This window comes from Glycine max, chromosome 11 (assembly GCF_000004515.6).
Source record: "Glycine max cultivar Williams 82 chromosome 11, Glycine_max_v4.0, whole genome shotgun sequence".
Taxonomy (NCBI): Eukaryota; Viridiplantae; Streptophyta; class Magnoliopsida; order Fabales; family Fabaceae; genus Glycine; species Glycine max.
This window is the reverse complement of record NC_038247.2, coordinates 3,496,416-3,520,458: the sequence shown is the minus strand read 5'-3', so window position 1 is coordinate 3,520,458 and position 24,043 is coordinate 3,496,416. Positions and strand designations below refer to the sequence as shown.

The following is a 24,043-nucleotide window of genomic DNA, read 5'->3' as shown; positions in this document are numbered from 1 at the left end:
CTCCCGTGTATCTTCCGTGTCAGGGACCATCAATCATTCAATTATCCTTTAACAATAGCCGTTATTTAAACAAATTAAAGCATCCATGACATGACAGGAATGAAACTTACAGGTTACTGCCAGTGGATAATTTTTTGGTTTTCATTTTTCATTTTAATTCCTATATAAAAAAATGTACACTTTAATCACTATATGAAAATGATAGTAACAAATTGATTTATCAGTATATTTCACATTATTTATTATTTTAATTTTTATGTGAAAATGTTTTGCTCTTCATTTTAGTTTCAACACAACAAGTTTTTTATTTTAATTTTTACATGACATGTTTTATTTATGAGTTTAATGTTTATAGATTAATAATGTAAAATAATTTTATATGTTATTTAATTATAAATTATCATTTAAATTATTTTAAGATAATTATTTTAAAAATTAATAAATTTATTTTAAATGATGAATTGTGATTAAATAATTATATAAAATAAATTTATACTATTAATGTATAATCATTTTTTTCTTTATTTATTTTATTTTAGTCTTAAAATGAAAAATATATCATTGTAACTTTTTTCATAACCATCTTATTGATATAAATTATCCACAAACTTTCTTAATGACTAATTTTTATAAAAAAAAACCCTAAATATATTATTTTAGTGAAATTTCTCTATTCTAATTATATATATATATATATATATATATATATATATATATATATATATATATATATATATATAATATTTTTAATACTGAAACTTAAACCTTACTTAAAGGATCCAAGGACAATTTCACTTAATCACAAGTTAGTATATCATTTAACTTCAATAAAAAGAAGAAAAAGTTAATGTAGAAATTCAAATATATTTTGTATGAAAAGACTAGATAAAAAACAGTATTGAATACGAAGATTGTATTTATAATTTATCTTAATTTTAAAGTGTGTAAAGGAGTTGCATATGGTGATATTAAAATTATATTCTGGATTATGCAGAATCTGTTATTGTAACGTTTGAATGCAACCTCAATTTTCAAGGACCAGCGGTCGTTCGTGAATGATTGAGAATTTGATTTTGTAGGAAAGCTGTTCCTTGAAAAGGTTACTTCAAAAAAGTGAAACATTTGTAACCTAAGAACTAAGAAGAGTATTTCTGTGGATAAGCTTTTAGTAAACGTTAAATTAAAACGAGAAGCTAGAAAAGAAGTCGGGAGTTAAAAACAAATAACCCAAAATTGTTAATAAGTATATATTAAAATAAAAGACTAAAAAGCAAGATGAATTACAAAATCATCACACACTACACAAGTTTGTATGGTTAGCCGATAACATTCTTTAAATTCAAGGTTCAATTAGTAAATTTGTGTGTATAAAAAAGTATCTATTAATAAAGGTTAATTTTATAAATTGATCTAAGCATCTTAAGTGATTAAGTGAGACTGTGTTTAAAAAAATAATAACACAAGTTTTTTTTTTTTTATATATAAAAATCATTCAAGAATAAAATCTAGAAGGGACGCACCTTACTCAGGAGGTTGGTGAGTGTTTGTTATCACATTGAGTCTAAGCTATTTGTTTTCTGTGTGCTTCAACATCACAATACTGGATATCTGACACTGACTTTTCGGTTTTTAACACTAGGTACAGTAGTAGGTGCCCCGTGCCCGAGTTAATAAAATATATTTTATATAATGTCGTGAATTTTATTATTTTAAACGTTCAACTAATTTCTTTATTTCAATTTAATAATTCAAAAAATTTCTTAACTAAATCCTACTAATTATCTTACACATCTTTATTTTTTATTACTTTTTACATTTTCTGTAACAGTTTTATACAAAATAGAATTAAGGAAGATCCCCTTAAGGTGTAAAAATGATGAATATGCACTTACAACTTTGCCACTACTTTTTATTTATATTCTAATTTTAATAAGCTCAAAGTAAATTTAAAAGCTAAGAAATAAGATATTGTAATTATGTATAAGAATCAAACAAAATAGAGAGTTATGTTGTATGTATAAAATATTTTCATAATATTATTTTAAATATTTTTTCCGTTACATTATTTGTCTTATCTGATACTATTTTTTATAAATTATAATACAAAAATTGAGTACAACCAACATTTTTCAAAAAAAAAAAAAAAAAACGACTCAACTTTCCTAAACTTACGATGACCACTTAAGATGAGATACTGCTATGCCTCATGACATTTCAAGCGTTGGGGCAGATATGAAAGAACATAATGATTAATAGCAAGGTTGGTGTTTGAATTACTTTGGTGAATTTTTTTTCTTAAAAGTTTTCTTTAGATAACAACAAAAATAGATGATTATTTTTTAAAACAATATGCATTAAATGTTAATGCAGTTACAAATATAACCAAAGTCATTATCAGTTGAATATCGTGTTTAATTTTTCCGGATTAAAAAAATATATATTTTTTAAATATTAAAGGTCCTTGGTCTAATAACAAACTGATTAATTCATGTGAGTTTGGATTGATATAAATTGCCTGTCTGTTAATTTAATTATGAAATTTACCTACAACCGGTTAAGTATTTTATTTAAAATTACGATCTCATGCGATTTTAACATAACCTAACATTGGACAATTAGATGTCACTGTCCCTTTCCTTAGATTCAAATAACAAATAACTAACTGCCAAAAAATTAGTACACGCCCTCCCTAGTTCCACAAAGAGACATGACGGAGATAATTATGCTCTCTAGATTCTATTCTAGAACTACAGGTGTGGATTTAAAGTTGTAACAAAACTGTATTGAATAAATTATTGTTTAAGAGATAAAAACAAATAACTGGCATTGAATATGATAAGTGTATTGAAAAGAGATACAAATAAATAACTGGCATTGAATATGATAAGTGTATTGAAAAGAGATACAAATAAATAATAGGTATATTAAGGAAGCGTTTCTAGTAAAGAGATCTCTACATATATTACCCAAACAATATTATGGGATCAAATAAAATTGTGTAATGATATTCATCAAAACCTGAAGGGCTATGAAATGTAAAATTTGACAGTGCCAGATTGAACCAACTGGCCTAAGAAATTATGTTAAAAAGCAAAAATGCATGTGTACAAAAAAAAAGAAGAGTACATTACCAAAACAACGCTATATATTCTGAGCCACATAACCAAAATTTTAATAAACAAAATATCTTAGAGTGTGTTTGGATGAGAAAATTTAAAATTATGAGAAATTTTAAATTCTAAGAATTTCAAATACTTCAATTGAAATTCTTTTATTTTCAAAATTTTATGTTAAGATAAAAAAAATTAAAATTGTGAGGGTGAAAAAAAATGAATGCAAAGATAAGAAAAGATATGATTGGTGTGCTTCAAAAGAAAAAAACATTGATGTGACATGGAGAGTCACATGGGGAGAGGACACGACGACGTACACTACCATATCCAATCATTTAGTCATCGGCGCAAGACATGGCTCAGGCCCTCCGTGCTGATGAATACCTACATCGCGTGATAGACAGCAATGATTGCTATGAGTGCAGTCCTACATGTCCCCCTATGCCCGCACCCGATCGACACTTCGCGAACTCAAACGATGTTCCTCGAAAAAGAGGATCATCAAAGACGGTATTTCTTGAAGAAGAAGATCATCGGCATGAGGAAAGAATTGAGAGTTCGAGAACGAAATTTTGAAAACTTTCAAGTGGAAGAGAAAATAAAGGTTATAAAGGAAATACACAAACTTTTTGGAAGGTTCTTCTATCAAGAAGAAAAAATCAATTTCTCACCTCTTAGAAAAAAATTAAAATTACATATTTTTAATTGTTTAAAATTCTGTTTTAAAATTTCAAAAATTTAAATTCTTCATAAAATAACATCCAAACAATAAATTTTAGATTAAAGAAATTTAAATTCTCTGATAAATTACTTAATTAAAATTCTTTATCCAAAAGTATGTTTGGATGGAGAAATTAAAAATTCTAAAAAAATTTTAAATTTTAAGAATTTCAAATATTTTAATTTAAATTCCTTTATTTTTAAAATTTTGTATTTGGATAAAAAAATTAAATTTCTTCATTTTCAAAATTTTATATTTGGATAAAGAAATTGAATTTCTTCATTTTTAAAATTTTCCACTTCCAACAACCACCCATCCTCCTTCCACTTCCAGCAATCACCTAGGTTTCCTTTCAATTTTCTCCCTTCAATTGCAGTCCTCGAAACACTTAATCCCCAATAGACTCCAAACAATGTCGCCTACAGAAACCCTAATTTCCCCTCCCAACAACTCATGACCAATGACGGGGCAAGAGCTGCACCCGACAACTTCGACCGCGCCGCCGCCCACCTCGCCGTGGCACAGCTCTGCGACGCTGCGAGGTTCCATGGCGCCACCGCCTTGGCTCTCAACGCCTTCGCTGACGTCGTCGTCCACTACCTCCTCGACCTGGGTCGAACCGCCGAGTTCCACGCCAACCGTGTCGACCGCACGTAGTGCACCGTCTTCGACACAATTCACGACATGGAAGACTTAGAAGCACCGCGAGCCTTCGCTGACGTCAACAACATCAGAGAGATCATAAACTTTGTCAAATCCGCTCCCGACAAAATTCCATTCGCCCAATTGATTTCTAATTTTTCAGTTGTTCAAGAACGATGCCGCATCATCCCAAGCTTTGATCATATGGGTGAGGCCCCACCAAAGAAGCATATACCCACGTGGCTATCGACGTGAGAGTGGATGAGAGGGAGGGAGAGAGAGTGCTAGCGTGTGCGTAAGAGTGGTCAAGTGAAGAATTTTAATTCCTTTATTTTTTGTGAGAATTTGAAATTATAACAAATTAGTATATTAAAATACTTTACAAAAATGACAACATTTTAATTATTTCTAAAATATCCTATCTAAACAGATTATTTTATAAGAAAACATTTTAATATCTCTATTAAAATACTTTACCTGCTTTAATTTCTCCATCCAACTATACTCTTATAGAGATTTCAACATCTTATTGATTTAAAAATTAAGACTACATGGACATGGACCGGTTAAACCACCTCTTGTCAGCGTTGGATGCTTGGATACAAATTAAATCCCCGATCCTTCCCGGTGGACAAGAACTGAGAAGTGAGAACCACCGGCGCAGGGAATGAATATCTACAGTACACCCTAGAAAACATTACTTATCACAAAAATTCTCTAATCTACATTGCACTTCTGTTTGAACCTTCTTTAGGCCAACTGGCAAGAACCCTATGGGATTTTCTCACCTACTTCGATCAAGCAGTCATGAATTTGCAAAGAAAGTTAAGGTGTGCTTCAAGACCACAACATCCACCCACGCTGCTGATCAGTTCTAGAGTTGGGGGTTACACTTATCCTATCAGCATTGGTCGACAGCCATTTACCAAAATCAGGGGATGCAACAAGTTCTTCCAAAGCTGTTTCAGTGGACTTCTTTGTGAATGCATCCCATTCTGCAGCTGAATATCTTTTTCTCTCCGGTGTGTTGTGTATGATGGACGGGTATAATGCCTCCTGTGATTTTGGTGGTGTCCTAGTGAAACCTGATAATGTACCAGTTTAGCGTGTTAAGCACCACTTATCCGAATGCTTTCCTTTTCTACACTCATCAATTAGGAGAAAAAAGAGTAAAAGACGTTGACACCTCCACAGTAAAAGGATATAAGAGGGAGCAAACCTGTCACAGGAGATTTGCAAGGGGACAAGGTAGGGCCTCTCAGTTGTGGCCGAAAAAGTGGAGAGTCCTCTTTACTTTGCATCTTGTACATAAGTTCATCACGAGAATCATCAAAAGGAGATGAATCAGGAACCTGGGATCTCCTCCTGTTTTTCTTGGGAGATTTAAACAAACGCCTGCAAAAGTTTTCCACAATAAATACAAACCAAAACTCAAAGGAGATTATTGTAGGACTAATAGTTATAAGAGGCAACTATCACGATCAAAAAGTGTAAACCCCCAAAACAATCTACAAATATAGACCTCCCTCACAGTAGATGTTCATGTTATGCATCTGTTAAATTAAAAACTCAGAATCTGACATTTGTCCTAAAAGTAAAGCCCTAAACCTGTTTGTCACAGCACATATGCCTCAGGTGACACCATCTCGTTCTTCTTTCATTATTTTCCAAACCTTTCGTCCTTTCCTCATTATTCTATATTTCTCTTCTATCACAGTACATGTGACCCTCATTCTTCTCTCTTTCTATCTTCTGTCACAGTATATTGTCTGCCTTATTTCTACTCTATTAGACCTTTCTCATTCTAAAAATTTATATTGCAAACATGTTTCAGCTACAGGAGTCACAAATGGAGTCTGAAGGTAAAATGCTTTGACAAGAAGGGTTGTGGTGAAATGTATTCTTTTGCACAGAATTTATCTACAATCCTTCAAGCTTCTCAATCTCTTCCTTCCCTATTCGATTTTGGAACATGAAGAAGATAATGCAGAGGAAGAAATGGGTACAATGGTAAAATAAAAATGGATCTGTAATTTCTAATTGATGTTAGCTGAAGGGACACTTGTGTCATATCAGGTTTAAAATAAGGGTAACGTAAGATTTAAAAATAGTGGGGGTGCATGTGATATAGAGTATATATAATTATCCCTTTTTAAAAAACACAAGAAAATCCCCCTCCCCCCCTCTGCAGGGAAAAAGAAAACCTTCGTTCTTCTACTTAATTAAAAAAAATGAAAAGAAAATTTTTATTGTTGAAAATTAATAAGGTCCAAAATTCAAGGAAGTGGACCAACCTGCGTAAATGACGAAGGAATCTCAACCTATGCATTTTCTTCAATAAGGAGACAAATGATCCACATAATAATGCCAATGTTCCCAACAGAGGATCCATAGAACTCTGGAAACAACATCTTATCAAATTTACAATCATGCGCTTATCTTAAGCATCAACAACATAACAGAAACAAGGTGGAAATTAATAAAAAAAAACCTGAAGAATCATAACTGCAGCCAAAATCCTTACAGCCCATGCAACAAATTGAGCAGTGCTTATGTCCACTGATCCATCTTCAGTCAAGACAAGCTTGTGGACCACCCAGAACCCCAACCAGGCTCCAGCTATTGCAACAAAAGTCAGCAGAAATATTGCCAACTGCAGTTGACATTGCAAAAGTTAAGCGTTCAAAGATCCTCTAACATATTTGTACACAGGAAAAACATAACTAGATAAGATAGATATGAAAAGGTAAAAATAATGACTAATGAGCAATAAGCAATGAATACAGTAGTAACCAGAAAAGCAATGACAATTTAATGGATAATTGCAAGAAAGAAAAATGTTCATTATGTACAATGGGATCAACTCTAAAGTTGAAGCTGTTTGATAGCTGAATATCCCTAAGTTAAAGTCCATTTTAACCATCTAATCTTTTTTATTCAAGACAGACCCAACTTATATTGCAGACAATAATATATTTATCCCCTCATAATCATTGTATCCACTATCCAAAGTGTCTTGAGACTCATGACAGAAATTGTGACAGGGGCTATCTAAAATTTAAAAACACAAAGTTTGCAGAATGGCTTGGTGCATTGGGTAACTAAAATTTAAAAACACAAAGTTTGCATAATGGCTTGCAGAGGGTATCTGATAACTGCAAAATCTAAGCTAATTTGATAGTCAATTTTGACTAATAAATGGTGTAATTTCTTTACTTTATTATTGTTTTTAAGGAAATAATGAAGAAATTAACATCTTCGCAATTTTTTATTAGCATAATTCAAAAAAAGAAGATTTCAAGTGCTTTAGAGGAAAAATTGATGCAAAAACTAAAAGAAAAGGCCTTGAAGAAAAGTTGGAAGAATTGGACAGCTCACTTAGCACGCGCTGCAAGCTTAGCGCAAAGAAAGCCCACAGCGAAGCCCAAATGCGCGCTAAGCACGAAGTCAGCATGAAAATTAAGCTACCTGGAGCCTATATAAAAAGGAGGAAGCAGAAGAAAAAACACACAGAGCCTCAGAGCTATCCAAAGTCTGGGCCTATTCCTTAGGGGAAACCCCTCTCTCTTTTAGCCATTTCCCATTTTCTTGTTATTAGTCATCCAGTCCTTTCTTCCATTAACCCCTAAAGTGTAAAGTCTCTCATGATTATAAGAGACTAAACCCTTTTTGTTGGGAGCCTGAAGGCTTGTAATGTAATTATTTCCTATTATCTAGTTAATGCAATTTTATTTCTATTATTCTTCTCCGTGCTTTTCTGTTATTATGATCTGATCACCCATATAATGTTTTAAAGGATAATACATTGAAAAATGATTATTTTCCAAAGAACTAGGAAAGGATATCTGAATAAATTCATTCCTAGAAATAGATTGACATTTATTTTGTTCAAGAATTTCTGCATCTCTTATCTTAATGCAGTTTGTTATTTTATCTCTACAAAGAAATTTGAGGGAAAAAGATAAATAAACTAGACCCTTCGTGCGGAAAATCAAAGATAGGATAATTTAGTAGATGCGGATGAAAACAGGAATTTCACTGATTAGAGAAAATTTACTACAATACATTATAAGTAGTTTTAGCATGTTAGGCCCCAACATCATAACATTTTGATTTCATGTTTTGCATTAAAATTGTTGTTTATTTTTCTTGTTATTTTTTTCTGCCTTACCCTAAATTTCACACTTATAATTCTTTATCTCTTTTTTCTTCTCTTTCTTCTCATTACTTAATAATTGGGTTTGCATCACTTAATTACAACCAAAGTCCATGTGGATTCGACACTTGGACTTCCATTTTAATCTTTACTACTTGTGATAAAATTGGTACACTTATCAATCTGTTAACATTATCAAATTTAAAAACACAAATTTACCACCAACTTTTTTTAAGTAAAGGTTGGAAAACCCTAACTAGCATACAATTAAAAAGTAATATTGTAGAATGGCTTGGTGCGTTGGGTACTGTGTGCACTCACAAACCAAACCCAAAGGAGCAATCAATGGTTCTCCCTTGGCAGAGGCAATTTTATTAAAGTAACTTAGGCTATATACTTGAGATTAAGTTCAAGTGTTTGATATTTTTTGCTTTCCTTAGTATTTGAAGACTAACTAGCTAGTCTCCCATGCTTTGCATGGGATTTGAAGATTAGCTATCAAACCTGAAAATTGAAATTTGGAAGCAAAAGCTTTCATGGGTCAGTGTTTATAGTCCGGTGCCCTGGTAGTAGCTTGAATCATTTTACCATTTTTCATTTGCAACAACTTTTTAAAAATTTAAAAAAAAATTGAAACTCAACTGAAACTGGGTTTAGTTTTCAAAATTTCAAAGCTTAAAACTGAAATCCATCCCAAACGCAACTAAGTTTTCAGTTTTCAACAACTAAGTTTTGCAATGAACTATAAAAATGCAGAAACTGAAATCCCTGCATGGTTGTTTTTTATGGACCTTTTTTTCAGGCCATGCACTATTTGGTAGCTAATCAGTCAAATTTACAACAAAATAATTAAGCCCAACCAACACAACCATAATTAAGCCTGACGTCTAAGCAAATTAGTGGAAAACTTATACGTGACTTACATACAGGATTATACATGTCTTCATCAATTCCTAACTCCGTGAGTAGAGAACGAACTAGGCCAGGAATGTAACGGAGGAGAAAAGTCCCAAAACCAACCTGATTTAAAATATGGTTGAAAATATGAATTATATGATCTACATTATTAACAGAAGTGCAATGGGGTGGAACTTACAGCAGTTGAATATAAAAATATAGCAAGGGAACTCTTGCGACCGGTTGGAAGAAGTTTCATTCCCTGTCAATTATAAGACGCAAATTCCATGTTAATGTCAACAAGAAATTTTCTATAGATATCTAATACAAAAATTACTTTCAAAGTGAGACATCAAAATCCAGCAACCATATTATACTTTTGAATTTAGATAGGTATAAACCTCATTTGTTGTTCTACTCTTTCCTTTTACTTGATACTCAACAAAATATTCCTCCCAATCTACCTTCATCATTGACGGGGGGGGGAGGGGGGAGTTTAGTTTCCTAGGAATATTAAATTGAGAATGTTAGTTTCCTAAGTAATTAAAAAACACTCCCAGGTGCTTTTTTACCCTTGGCTCCCACAAAATTGTTCCTCTTAGAATTTGGGTAGGAGTCTAACTTAACCCCAAAAGCTACCACAAAAGGTAAGGGTTGTCCCTCACTTATATGCTCTATTTTAGCCATATCACTAGTCAATATGCGATCTCCAATACACTCTCACAAAGAGGATTGTACATCTGAGATGTGAAGTTTGCATCAATAGACATCTATGGTGCAATAATAGATAACATGTGACTTGATAAACCCAACAACACACACTAGGTTAGGATCTGAAACCATAGTGCCTAACTCATCTCTAAAAAACCGGTTTAAAAGATCAAGGTTGTCCTCCACTTGTATACACTATTCTAACCATATCACTAGTCAATGTGTAATCTCCAACAGTTCCATGGGGGAGATTGGAATCCAACTTTCTTGTGTAGGCAGAAAAGTTTTAGTCATGTGAAAATACCACCGAGACCATCCAAGATGAACAAACAAAAGCATAAATATGCATTAGATCTACAAACAACGCACAAGAATATTTTTCTTGGGAGGAAGAATTGAAACTGAAGGTATGGCTGGCTACTCGACTAACAAAAAGATTAATCATAAACAGCATATAAGATTGGATATAAAACATTCCAAATTTGAAAATTAAGGAACAAAAATGTTACCTGATAAATAATAATCAATATGACAAGAATTATCCCAATTGCCATTGCGCTGCTATAATAAAATGCTAAAGATTGGCTTATAAAGGATGCCAAGCTCAACAGAATAATACCCAATGTCAATAATACAATACGATATACAAAAAATTCTGCAAAGGAGGAGAAAAATCATTATTAGTGCTTGATGTCACTGTTCTTATTAAGGGATCAATAGAACTTCAAGAAACTGTAACTCATCAATGGAAAATACAACATGAATGTTTGGATTAGAATGTCTTGTTTTTGTTGTGTGTGCAGCATCCTAAAAGACATTTTGAAACAAATAAAAACAAATATTTCCCCGAAAATAAGGTTAAACAAACATACACATAAGAGCACTTACCTTCTTCAACAGAAACCTCAAAATTTTCCAGTGTGGAACCAGCAGTCCTTACATCTAAGATCTTGTGGTCAAAAAGAGACATCGATCGAGCCCAAGAACCTTTGGTAACTTTCTCCCACTGCCCATGTCGACACATCCCAGCTACAAGAGACACATTCCTGAACAGAGCATATAGAAACGTATTAAACCAATTGCAGTGATCATTCTTTAAATTCTAGTTTGATACAAGACAATCAGTTATAAAGCAAAAGTGATAGTCCTTGCATAACCAAATGTATAAAGCAGTGTTCATCCCTAGAAGGAATAATGGTTCATCATGTTCACTCACAAATACAGTAACTAGAATCAATCCCACCAATGAAATAAATATTCATTAATTAAATACACAATAAGATGCAAGGTGGTACAAAGACTCATAGACCATGGCGCACACATGTACAATAGATGATGCATGCGCTAGTGCAAATACTCACCTATGGAAACAAACCTCTATGTTTGGCAGGCGAACATTTGAGTTTGTAGGCAGTGGCAACACCTTCACTTTAATGGAATGTGCAAATTTCCCCAAGTTTCTAAACCTTGACAGTCCATGTATATGAACTCTTTCGACAATCACAGTAGCACCAGGCTTGGAACCAGGAGAATTTCCCACGGGCAAGCCACGGGATAGCTGCAGTGTGGCATTTTGAGTAAGACCTGAAAAAAGAAATAAGGAGAGCGATAAGTGAAATGTCAACATGCATAATTATGACACCAGATTACGTTACACATAACAACAATGCAAAATTCCAAACCACAATCTCATACTATCAACCAGTGCCCTTACTTGAACAGACAATTTGCACAGAATATTGATATTGATTTTTATGTTTAAACAAACAATTTGCGCAAATTTTCTCCACGGTTAACCTTACTTATGGTACATAACTAATGAACTTATGAACCCTTGTGATTATCTGGACATAACATTTCATCTTAATGTTAGTCCTCCCACATTTTTATATTTTGTATCATTATTGGAAAGGGAAACATAGAATGGGAATTATTGGCTTGTAGACGAAGTTTAAATATCTTAAACGAATTTAGATCTTTCTTCCGACGATTTCGTTTCCCATCAGTTATGGAGATATCATCCTTTACTATCCTTCCCCTATGCTTCGACAGACAAACAATGAAAAACAAGTAAATGAGTAACCAAACCCTCTAGGAAGAAAAAGCGCAACCAAACCCTATTTTTGAATCCAAAAAATAAAAATGAAATTGAGAAGAAGGCATACATAAGGAGTGTTCATCAGCGAATACGAGAACTGCAGAAGCCCACAAACAGAGCAGGCGAAGAATCCAAGCAGATTGCCGAGCGTGAGTGCCCGCCATCGCCATGTCGGTGTTTTTTGCAACTCAAAAGTAAACACAAATAAAAGGCGCGCGTTCAAAATCCGCCAAAAATTGAGGGTAATTCTGCAATTTTATTTTGTTAATCAAACACGGGCCCAGACCCAAATTGAAGACGAGGCCTAGGGAATTGATGCTATTCTTAATCCCGGAAATGTTATCTCCAGTCCCTACTTTTTGAAAAATACGTGAAAAGACAGCCTGCTCTCCCTTCACTTTCCCTGCACCCCTCCGTCTTCCCCTCTCATGCACGCCCCACCCTCTTTCCTCTTCTTACCCCCTTTCGTTTTTTAGCTTAAATGTGCCTTGTTTTCTGTATTTTCGAGCCCCTTTCTTCTCTTCTTTCCCACGGTTGAAGACATTTGCAGAGGTATAATTTTTTAAAAATTTTATTGTTCAATGAAAACGTGATTCCTTTTTTATTTTTCTACAACTGGTTTCTTGGCATAAATACATTTTTGGTGTATCATAACAAAGATACACAAACAAAATGTATTTCCATGAAATAAATAACATTTTTTTAGATTAGTCCGTTATTCAAAAATCACATTAAATCTTAAATAATTCCAAGTTAAACTAAATGAACATTTTTAAGAAAATAATATTCTCGTGTCTAAAAATAAATGACAATTTTACTCAAATCTTATAGATAGTTACAAAAAATTACTTATAATGGATAAAATAATTACCTGCTTAATAGGCATTGACTTTTGTACAAATGATTACCTCCAAATTTTAATGGGTACAAATACCTTAATATCCGATACTATTCATGTCCATAGTGATACATGTAATAATAATAATAATAATAACAATACCTAAGAGAATATTGTGTTTCTTACTAGGTAAAAAAAAAGTATGTTATTTAATTAAAAAAAAATTATGCTCCTTATAGAGATAGATCACGGTCTTTGTTTACTTAGAGATAGATCACATTCCTTGTTTCTTTTTTATTTTGCCTTTTTTTATGGAGATTTTTTAAGGAGATTTTAATTTAATTAATATCTTTTTTCATAATTAATTAAACTAGGGATAACAAATAGGAGTAGGAGCAAACAATTAGATATCCAATACGAATGGACACAAATACTAAAGAGTTTGATATCCATAGTTACGGCATAAAATAATTTTATAATGTCATTTAATCACAAATTGTTGACTTTAATACTTATACATTACCATGTAAAATAATTTTATAATATTATTCAATTACAAATCATTGTTTGAATTGCTTTAAGATAATTATTTTAAAAATTAAAAAATTTATCATGTATTGCATTATGAATTATGATTAAATGACTATATAAAAAAATTTAATTATCAATCCGTATATAACTTCTTTTTTCTCACTATTAAAGCATGACTTTGACATGAAAAATCATATTGATTGACATCCCTACCTATTTTTATGAATCCATTAACATCCATTCTCATGTTAGAATAATCAAATTCTTTATCTTAAAACAGTATATAAATCACCTCTACTAATCTGTTAATTTGAAAATAAAAGCTGTATCTCCGAGGGGTTTGGGTTTTGTACTAATTAAGAAAGGAGAAAAAAACTTTGTTTACGTTAAGCAAATCACACGAAATCTCAACCATTAGTTTGATTGCAAGTAACACAACCAATAAAGATTCGTTTGACTTTGGGATCTCTTAAAAAAAACATTAAAACAAATCCCGTACGACTCCATTGAAAATGGAATTGACAACCTACCAAAGCATAGTAAAAGCAATGTCCTTTTTCTTTTGTTACAGGATGAAAAACAAAGAAAATTAAATCTAAAGAAAGTAAGAACTCTACCACTAACGTGGCACGGTGCTAGACATGTTCGTTTTAAAATGTTGGCACATCTCTAATTAGGAAATTCAATTGCGGGCAATAATTCTTTCTTAATAATGCCGGTTGATTTGAAAGAGGAAGGTTCATGTGCCTTTTGGTTATGGGGATGACAATTAATGGCCCACATTCGAGCCTGGATTTATACAATCACCAATAAGAAAAAAATAGTCAATTTTCAACTTAGAAAAAGGTGATTTAAAAAATTATTTTTTTACTGCAATTTTTTTTATCCGATTTCATTAAAAAATTATATTAATGTTTATAGCTTCAAATTTGGTATAAGAGATTTTTATTTAATATTTGATTTTGTGATGAAAAAGTTAATAAAAAGTAATAGAATAGTATAATGATAAATATGGGTAACATTGGAAAATTGTTTCCTCGATTTTTTTATATCATTATATTAATACGGAATATTAACTTTTTTTTATTAATAACTAATAAATATGAGTAACATTGAAAAATTGTTTTCTCAATTTATACACACATGTATATATATATAAGTTATCTTTAAAAATTATAATAATTAGGTACTTTTAAGGCTTGAAAAAAAAAATAACACAACATATTTATTAAAAATGAAGATTAAAAAACTTTTTTTATAAGAATAAAATATTATTTTTGTAATATAAAAATTAATTTATATTATTCATTTATCATATTTTTTAATTGGTGTTTAATGTCTTTAGGACATTGATTAAAGAATTAAAAAATATATATTTATTATGTAAATCATAAAAAATGTAAAAAAAAATAATAATAATAACGTACCTTTTTTTTCCCGGCTCTCACTAAAAATATTTTTTATTTTAAGTACTTTAAATAATATCTTTAGGATATTGATTAACATTTTTTTAATTAAAAGAAAACAAAGTAAAGAAAAAAGTTGGTCTTTCAGTAATAAAAATAATGGTTATCTTAATCTGTCTACTGGATGTAGGTCAGGAATTTATTAGGATTTTTCGGTACATTTCATAGTTCTTATATGGTACGTTAATTAATTAGGATTTGGGAGTCAATACCATACACTACTAGCTAATTTTATTTTTCTTCTCTTTGATAAACACTACTACCCACTTTATTCAGCTGTTTGCACTCGCCCTCACATCTAATAAAAGTATGTCATAAATGGCGCACAAATCTAGATTTTTCAATAAGTCTCCTGGAAAGCTTAATAAAAAGAACATGCTCCCACATATTACTATTAGTATCATTTAATTTAAGAATTTCAAAAGTTTAACGGCTAAGAAAAGATATACGATTAATTTTATATTCGGATGATAAAGATCGAACTCTAAATTTTGGAGTATGTAATAGAGATAGTAAGGGTGTAGTAGAGATAGTGAGGGTGTGTTAGACCCTTGAAAACTTAGTTAAAAGTTAGAAAGCAGGTTATAAGCAAAAAATTAGTTAATAATTAAAAGTTTGAAATTTTAAGTTACCTAAGGGCTCATTTGGGTAAATGTGAGTTTTTAATTTTTGGATTTCAAAATGTAATTTTAAATACAAAATGTGTTTGATAAAAATAGAGTTGAAATAATTTTATACTTATTTTTAAAATCAAGAGAAAAAGTTTTATAAATTTGTTTTTTATTTTTTTAAGAAAAAAAGTTCATATTTCTCACATTTAATAATAATATTTTTTGTTGTCATCATCATTACTGTTCTTATTATCATGACTAACTTCAACAATATTGTTATCATCACCCCATCATTAATGTCACCACAATCATCACTGCATCCACCAATAATGTCATCACAACTATCACTCGAAGCCACAATCGACATCATTATCGTTGTCATTATTGTCGTCACCGACATCACTGTCACCAACGTCATCATCATTGGTTGTCACCACCATATGCATAGTCATCATCATTGCAATTTGTCGCTGTCATGGCAACTATCATTGATATCTCTATCGTTACTGCTAATGATGATATCAATATTATGATTATTATTGTTACCACCACACAAAAATATTTTTTAATTAATTTTAATATGATATGAAACTTTCAAAATGATTTTATTTGAAACTAATAATATTTTAAAAATTGATTTAATTTTTTTTTAAACTAAAACTAAAACTAAAAATTGATTATTATTTATTCAAGACTAAAAAATTACCCTAGACAAACTCTTATTAAATTATAAGTGTTTGATAAAATTAGTGGTTAAAATAGTTGAAAAATATAAAATGATAAAAATGACATATTTAAAAATACAATAAGTAAAATTAATAAATATTTTAAAATAAAATATAAAAGCTAGAAACTAACATTTTAAAAAATGATATTTCTTGAAATATTACTAAAAAAAACATTACAAACTACTTAAAAATAATTATTTTCGGAACAATTAAATCAATTTTTTAATTAATAAAAAATTTAAAACTAACTAAAATAACGAAAAATAACCTACCAAGAGTGAGAGTCATCTTGGATGTAGATTTTAATTTTGATTTATAATAATATTTTCATTTTATAATCAAAACACCTAACAATTCATAGTTTTTCTTTTTTGATTTTTATAATGAAAAATTGCACATTCAAGCACTTGCTATGCGAGGAAAGACTGTGTACACTGTACAGTATTACTAGATGACTGAAATTTTTCTCCAAGAAAATTGTATCACCTGGTATAATTTGGAATTGAACTGTATTAAAAGAAAAGAAAATCCAAGGATAAAACTTACAAGCAGAGGCTGAGGCACGCAGCATCAGAACAAAGACTTCAATTTGCAGGAGTGTCATGTGTACGTGGATTGATTTTTTTATTTATTTACTTGGATAAAATAAAATTCAGACTAATTATAGTATTCAGTTTAGTTGATTAGGATAAGGCTTAGAAACTTTTATTTGCCAGTCCGAATTAATTTGTTTAAGATCGGATTGAATTGTTAATTTGTCCTTCCAAGATCTCAAAAGAAACCTTTTAAGTTCTAACCTAATTATTATATTTTGTCCGTTGCTCACCCAACCTTATTATAATCCACTCTGTGTAGAAATCTATGCTTGAAAATTGGAATTAAACACCTTATATTATATGGTAAAGTAGTAACAAATGAATGTGTTTTCTTGTGAGAGGAGTGAATCGATGTCAATGTTTGGATGTAAAAGTAACCTCAATCAAGGGTCTAGGTAAATAATTCAATTGCTTGATTAAATAAGTGAGTGATTATAAATTTTTTAATATTTACTTTCTATTTTTATGGATAAGAAAAGTAACCTCACACTCGGACTCGTTATATAATCCATCATAATTAAAAATTCATATATAAAAGAGAAAGAAAGCAATAAGATCGGCCACATTTATTCTGTAAAGAAACTATAAAATCTAAAAATATAAAACAATATCTTCATTCAATACTAAGCATTCATAAAAAATTAGTTTGGGATAGTAGTAATTATTAGCGAATCAATGTACCAAAAAAATGTACACTCCATTTACCAAAAAGAGATAGAGATGAAAAAGAAAAGAAAACTTAAAAGCATCAGTAGTAATGAGTGAAACGTGTACACTTCCCTCAGCACAGAAAAGCATGTGAAAAAGAAAAGAAAAGTTCAAATAAACGGCAAAAGTTCTTTATTTACAATTTTGAGTAATAATTAATAAGAAAAAGAAGATATTTTTGGAGGTAATAAATTTCGCCCCGAAACGCTGTCGCTACTGGCGCGGCGCAGTAGGGAGAGGAAGAAACGGTGCGGCCAAAGGGACCAATAAAAGAAATAATGGAGCGTAGTTGGCATTTTGGCGTCACCCTCAAGAATCTTCCTAATCCTAATCGCTTATTAACGTCGAGGTTACTTGTCCGTCTAATCAACTCAACATTTCGTCATCATCCTCATCCACCTTCGTTAGATTTCCCCCTCAACATTTTTTGTTTTTCTCTCCATCCCAATTATCGCCACCTCCTCTTTCTTCAAATTTCAATCTCAGGTACCTTTTCCATTCCTCTTTAATATCACTTTCTTCTTGGAGATCGCTTTTAATTTTATCTGTTTATATTTTAGGTTAATTATTAATATTGTGGAAATTGACAGAGGATGGGTGGTGAGGAATTGTGTTTGATGGAGAACTCAGGGAAAGGGAAGAGGCTGTGGAAGAAGGTGAAGTACCAGCTGGTGGAGTACCACTCCTTGCCCGGTTATTTGAGAGACAACGAGTACATTCTCGGTCACTATCGATCCGAATGGCCCATCAGGCAGGTTTTGTTGAGCGCATTCACCATCCACAACGAAACTCTCAACGTTTGGACGTAAGCCTTTGCATTTCATCACGTTTCGCTTCTTTTTTTTACTGTTCTATTCGCCAATTTGTTGCAACTTTTGCTCTCTCTTTCTGGGGGTGAAGTTTCTAGTTTGAAACTCAATTCACAGGATGATGTTATATTAGTAACTCTAGAATTTAGGGTCTTCGTGTATAATTTACATCCTTGTTTCAAATATTATTAGATTAAAGACCCTTTCCTGATGTATTTGTGCTCATCAGTTAGGAAAGGGACTATGACTGTAATAGCTTAGTTCAATTTTGACTGTTTTATAAGAAGGAAGCTTATGCACATGGCTCTCACCATTCTTAGCCTTGTGAGGAGAAAGGCAGTTTCTGCAATCAGAACCCATGATCAACGGTTTACAGACCATAAATACCAATCATGTGTCTTTTATATTCAAATAATTATTTGCTCTTCGTTTTGACACGGGTATATTATGTAAATAAATCTGTCGAACCTTAAAAAAAGTTTTACATCAAGGTTGTCTATAAGTGAATAATATTCAGTTATCTCTGCCTTTTCTTTATCTGTTTTGTTTTTCTTGTCTGTCCCCTGTCTCTCAATTGATGGAGTTAAATGCTTAAATAATATGTCTATTGCCTTATAGATTTTGATTTTATATTTATGTTTCTCATTCTTTGTCTCTTTTGTAAGGATATAGGCCACTAGAATGGCATATCTGATAATTGGATCAAAGAAATACGCTTTTTATTTACTTCCTAATTTTCTTGTTCTCAATCATTAAATGACAAAATGTTATTTCTTGAAGGCATTTGATCGGGTTCTTCATATTTCTGGCATTGACCATATACACTGCCATGAATCTTAATTCGCTACAGCAGTTTCCTGACATGCTCAAGAAGGCCGACCTGCACAAATTACAATCAGAAATCTTGACGTGTCTCCCTTCCATGCCTGATTTGCACATACTCAGGGAGGGAATCTCAAGTTGGCATATTAAAGAATATCTGTACAATTGTTTGCCAGTAAGATTTTCCAGTAGCAATCATACTGATGCATGTGTTCTGGTAATTGCTTTACTACTGAATACTTGTTTCATATCTCTTTTTTCCTTTGTGGCTGGGGAGACAGTAAGGTGTTAAACTAGCAACTCTCTGGTTGATATATCAGTATGGTTTATCTTCTCTTTTTTCCTACGTATAAATTCCTTTTTATAGGTATCCACAATGCTGATTAATAACCAATATGCCAGAGTACAATTTTTAATCATATGGTTGAGGAAATTTCATAAAATAAAAATAAAAATCCTAGAGTTAGACTTGTTAGAGGCAAATACTGAATGATGGATTAAAGATGCTAGTTTTTCTAAAACTCCCTGCTGCGATGTTTCATTTGTTTCTCCATAGGAAAGTTTTGCTGCACCTATGATTTTTTCTTACCAGATCTGTTTATATTGATGATTGACTAGGTTTTGGAAGCCAATGCAACATTGCTTATTTCTTTGTTGATTATGTGCAGCATAGTGTAAAAGATGACTTGGCGAACATAATAGCACCACTCATGATTAGACCAATTACAAGGTGGCCTTTTTTCGCATTTTTAGGGGGTGCCATGTTTTGCTTGCTAGCTAGCAGTATTTGCCATCTCCTCTCTTGTCACTCTGCACGCATGGCATACATTATGCTCAGGCTCGACTATGCTGGAATTGCAGCCCTGATATCTACCTCTTTCTATCCTCCAGTATATTACTCTTTTATGTGTTACCCATTTTTCTGCAACCTTTACTTGGGATTTATCACTGTATTGGGCATCTCCACCATCTTGTTTTCTCTACTCCCAGTGTTCCAAAATCCAGAATTCCGCACCATCCGAGCATCTCTCTTCTTTGGAATGGGTTTATCTGGCGCAGCACCTATTCTGCACAAGCTTTATCTATTTTGGGGCCAGCCTGAAGTGTTTCACACGACCGGTTACGAGATTCTGATGGGTGTTCTCTATGGAATCGGAGCACTGGTTTATGCCACTAGGATTCCAGAACGATGGATGCCTGGGAAATTTGACATTGCCGGACACAGTCACCAATTGTTTCATATATTGGTGGTGGCTGGGGCATACGCTCATTATCGGGCAGGGTTAGTTTATCTCAGGTGGCGTGACCTTCAAGGTTGTTGATTTGATATGCATCTATGAACGAACAGTGGTTGAATACTCTGCTGTTATGTAACTAGTAAGTATGTGCTAGTATACACTCCTCCAACTGATGTGAATTTGTGATTCCGGTAGGGGATGTTTATGCAGCCATAGGGATTATGTACGCACTTAGAACCCTTAGCACACAAGTCACTAGTCAGCAATAAAAATTTTATTTGGTCTATCGTGACATACTAGAAACATTTTTCTTCTGCCTGCATGTATCTTGTTATTCAAGTTGTATTATTAGCCTTGTGTTTTGCTCTGGAAGTCGGGATACTATTTTGGAAGCCGAAGTGGCTTCTCAAGATTATAGTCCCAAGGGTTGCCCTCTCATTCCTGCAACAAAATTGTGTATTTTTTATTTTTAATTAAAAATCATGTGGATGTTATGCAAATTTAGCTCCATTTCATCAACTATTAAATTGATGTAATTTTTTTTATAACGAATTATGTTAAATTTTGGCATATTATACTTAATTTGATACATGGAGGCTAAAAGTACAGTTAGAAAGAAATTGAAAAAAAAAACTTAACTTTTTTTTGGCACAAATTCCAGTTGTGTTAAGGCATTATTTTCATTTAAGTTTGACTACATTTCCCTAGCGTTTGAGGATGACATTATATTTTCTCCATCTACGAGTTGGTTGATTGAAGTGATGCATATTTTTTCCGTACAAAAATGATGCGTGGTATTCGAGTATGATATATGAAAAAAGTTATCGCAAATAGAAATAGCTTCACCAATATTATAAATATTTCTAACTTAAACAAAATTGTCTCCTTTTTTCTAGATAAATCGATTATATATTTTTTTCTCTACAAGTATCAACATATCGTTACTCCAAGCTACAGATAAGCAATATACTAGCGGCGGAAGATTTTTCAAAATTTTACTGCCGTTTCTGAAAGGAATCAATAAAATTCCAATTGAAACATAATGTAGGACAAAAGCCGTGGGAAATTGCTTATTTATTTGCCTAAATTTTATGAAATTCTCCAATTAAGGATAGACATCTGTGTTTTTTTTCTTCTTCTTATGCTCATCCTTATGTGGTGATTAAATGCATTTGTACTTTGCACTCCTCACAAATATATCAAAAGATGGACTCTTATTGGGCCAACATTGCGCTGGTAATATGGGCCATCACAAGAAGCATAGTAGATCAGGTGGCTGGATAAGGCTGCAGCTCATGGCCCCGATAGGCACGTACATGGACCGCAACTTCATGGTCCACTGGTGGGCCAATATTGTGTACGGATAAGAAACAATCAATCATAATCAGCACCATAATCTTGATCAAAACAAAGAAACAAACACTGCACCACAATATCTTTTTTTTCTTCTCCATAATTCAAAACAGGTAAATATTGGACAAAAGTCACGTGGCTCATATAATGTCGAGGTTAAATTCCACAACAAATTTGTTTTCGTTTTGGAGGGACTTTTGCTTTTACTTGCATAAAATTTGTTTTCAGCAGGACAACAATAATAATATATTCAAGTCGGTTATCGGCCCGGGACATAGTCTAAGGGTGCGACGATCCATTATAATGATTAAAAGAGATTCAAAAATAAAAAATAATATTTGTACTTGTTTAGAATTTTTAAAAAAAAATTATTTGGTGTTATTTTCATATATGAATTGAAATTATAATGTTATTTTATGTCTGTTTTTATTCAAATTAAAATATGAAATGTGACTAAAAAGATTGGTATGATTGGTTATTAGTTTTTGTCTACCTAGTGTGTTATAATATTCATAAATTTATCCTGTGAAAGGAAATTTTAAGTGATAATGACATATCAACATGTAATGAATTTATATTAAGAACTTAAAGTATTTTTTTTACAAGAAACATAAACCACAACTCAAATTAATAATAATGAATTAAAACTAATATCTAGTATATTAATAAATATAATTTTTTTATAAGTTTTTTCAACCTAAAATGATGATATTTTTATAAGAAACACAAACCACGATTCGGTTTTGTTTTTTATAAGTTTTAATTAATATAATTAAGCCAACATTTTTTTATGTGGCTCATGTTTCCTAGTCCTTGTGTTTAGTTTTTTACATAAACTCTATTTTTCGAATTATTTTTAGAAGATACTTTTATTTTAAGAGATTTTTTCAAACATTATATTTAGCCCATGTTAGTTATGTCTCATACAAAATTAGTTACAAAATATTTAGTTTGCAAGTATCATTTTTGTTTTAAGATTATTCATAACTTATTTTGCCTATTTCAAGGCAGAGATGAAGGTATCTTTCTAATTTGTATGTTGTCTTCCATGTTCCTCTAAGACATAACAATGGTGTATAATGTTATATTATTTTTTTTATCAATAAATATTAATGATTAATTGTACAATTGAACACATGATTTTTTTCTCTCTTTTTTTATTAATAAATATTAGTTATTAATTACAAAAAGATTATAATTTGACAAAATATCCTACTATCCAACATACCACAAATGACAACTGATAGGCATACCATTTGGAAACCCAGGATAAATAAGTGTGGAGTTATCATCACCACACTAGGTCAGACATGAGTAAGGTTCACTAAGGTTTTTTGAGTCCAATCTGGCTTTAGAACTTTTAAGTAGGTGAGATACTCTAACGCGAACAATTATAAATGTGAACGTATTTTATCAAAACTTTACTTATTATTTTTCTAATTAATTACTATAATCATACTTATATTCTAAAATACATATTTTCATTTAACAAAAATGAAAGCCTAAATAAAATATAAAATGAAAATAAGATTATATTTTTTACGAGTTTCTATAGAAAAATGTGTTGAAATTAAACAAAGCCCTATCTTCATTTGTGTAATTTTGGTAAGGATTGAATTTATTAATCAACTAATAAGCATTAATTATTTTGTCCCTTAGCCTATATTCTCATTCGTTAATTTTGTTATGGGTCCTTGAAAAAGCGAATAAAAGGGCTTTAAGGGAGCCTTTAATTAGTGCATGATTGAAGGCAATACTTAAGCATAAGAATCATTTAGTCGGCCTATAAACTGTTACGTGTCAAACATTTTGGCTCTCAGCCACCACGTAGGTACGTTCTTTTCATTAAAAGGAATGTGAAAGAAAAATGAAATTACTGAAATGCAGCACAGTCTCCCTCAAGTTGAAGGCTAGCGCATCACCGTTTACTTGTTTTGGACCTTACTGAGAAGAGACAACAATAAGATGTGTATTTATGCACTTTAAGCCTAAGGCGGTGGATTCA

The 24,043-nt window shown here is 31.6% G+C and overlaps 2 protein-coding genes across 5 annotated transcripts; one reads left to right on the top strand and one right to left on the bottom strand.

Annotated features, from left to right (window-relative positions):
• Positions 1–4,986: 4,986 nt before the first annotated feature.
• Positions 4,987–12,717, bottom strand: LOC100795492 (uncharacterized). Its single transcript, XM_003538738.5, has 10 exons — positions 12,406–12,717; positions 11,602–11,824; positions 11,129–11,286; positions 10,750–10,895; positions 9,729–9,791; positions 9,560–9,652; positions 6,968–7,129; positions 6,771–6,874; positions 5,696–5,871; positions 4,987–5,561 (listed from the first exon to the last, which is right to left on the bottom strand). The coding sequence occupies exons 1-10, from the start codon at positions 12,506–12,508 to the stop codon at positions 5,314–5,316; spliced, it is 1,476 nt and encodes a 491-aa protein (XP_003538786.1). The 5' UTR covers positions 12,509–12,717; the 3' UTR covers positions 4,987–5,313.
• A 5,270-nt stretch (positions 12,718–17,987) lies between these two features.
• Positions 17,988–21,204, top strand: LOC100776175 (ADIPOR-like receptor IZH1-like). 4 transcript variants are annotated; one of them, XM_006590213.3, is made up of 4 exons: positions 17,988–18,302; positions 18,407–18,621; positions 19,406–19,622; positions 20,116–20,971. In XM_006590213.3, the coding sequence occupies exons 2-4, from the start codon at positions 18,410–18,412 to the stop codon at positions 20,767–20,769; spliced, it is 1,083 nt and encodes a 360-aa protein (XP_006590276.1). In that variant the 5' UTR covers positions 17,988–18,302; positions 18,407–18,409; the 3' UTR covers positions 20,770–20,971. The 4 variants fall into 4 exon arrangements, with proteins under 4 accessions (XP_006590276.1, XP_006590277.1, XP_006590275.1 ...); XM_006590214.3 differs by having other exon boundaries at positions 17,990–18,302; positions 18,377–18,621; XM_006590212.4 differs by having other exon boundaries at positions 17,990–18,302; positions 18,377–18,621; positions 19,406–19,664.
• Positions 21,205–24,043: the final 2,839 nt, after the last annotated feature.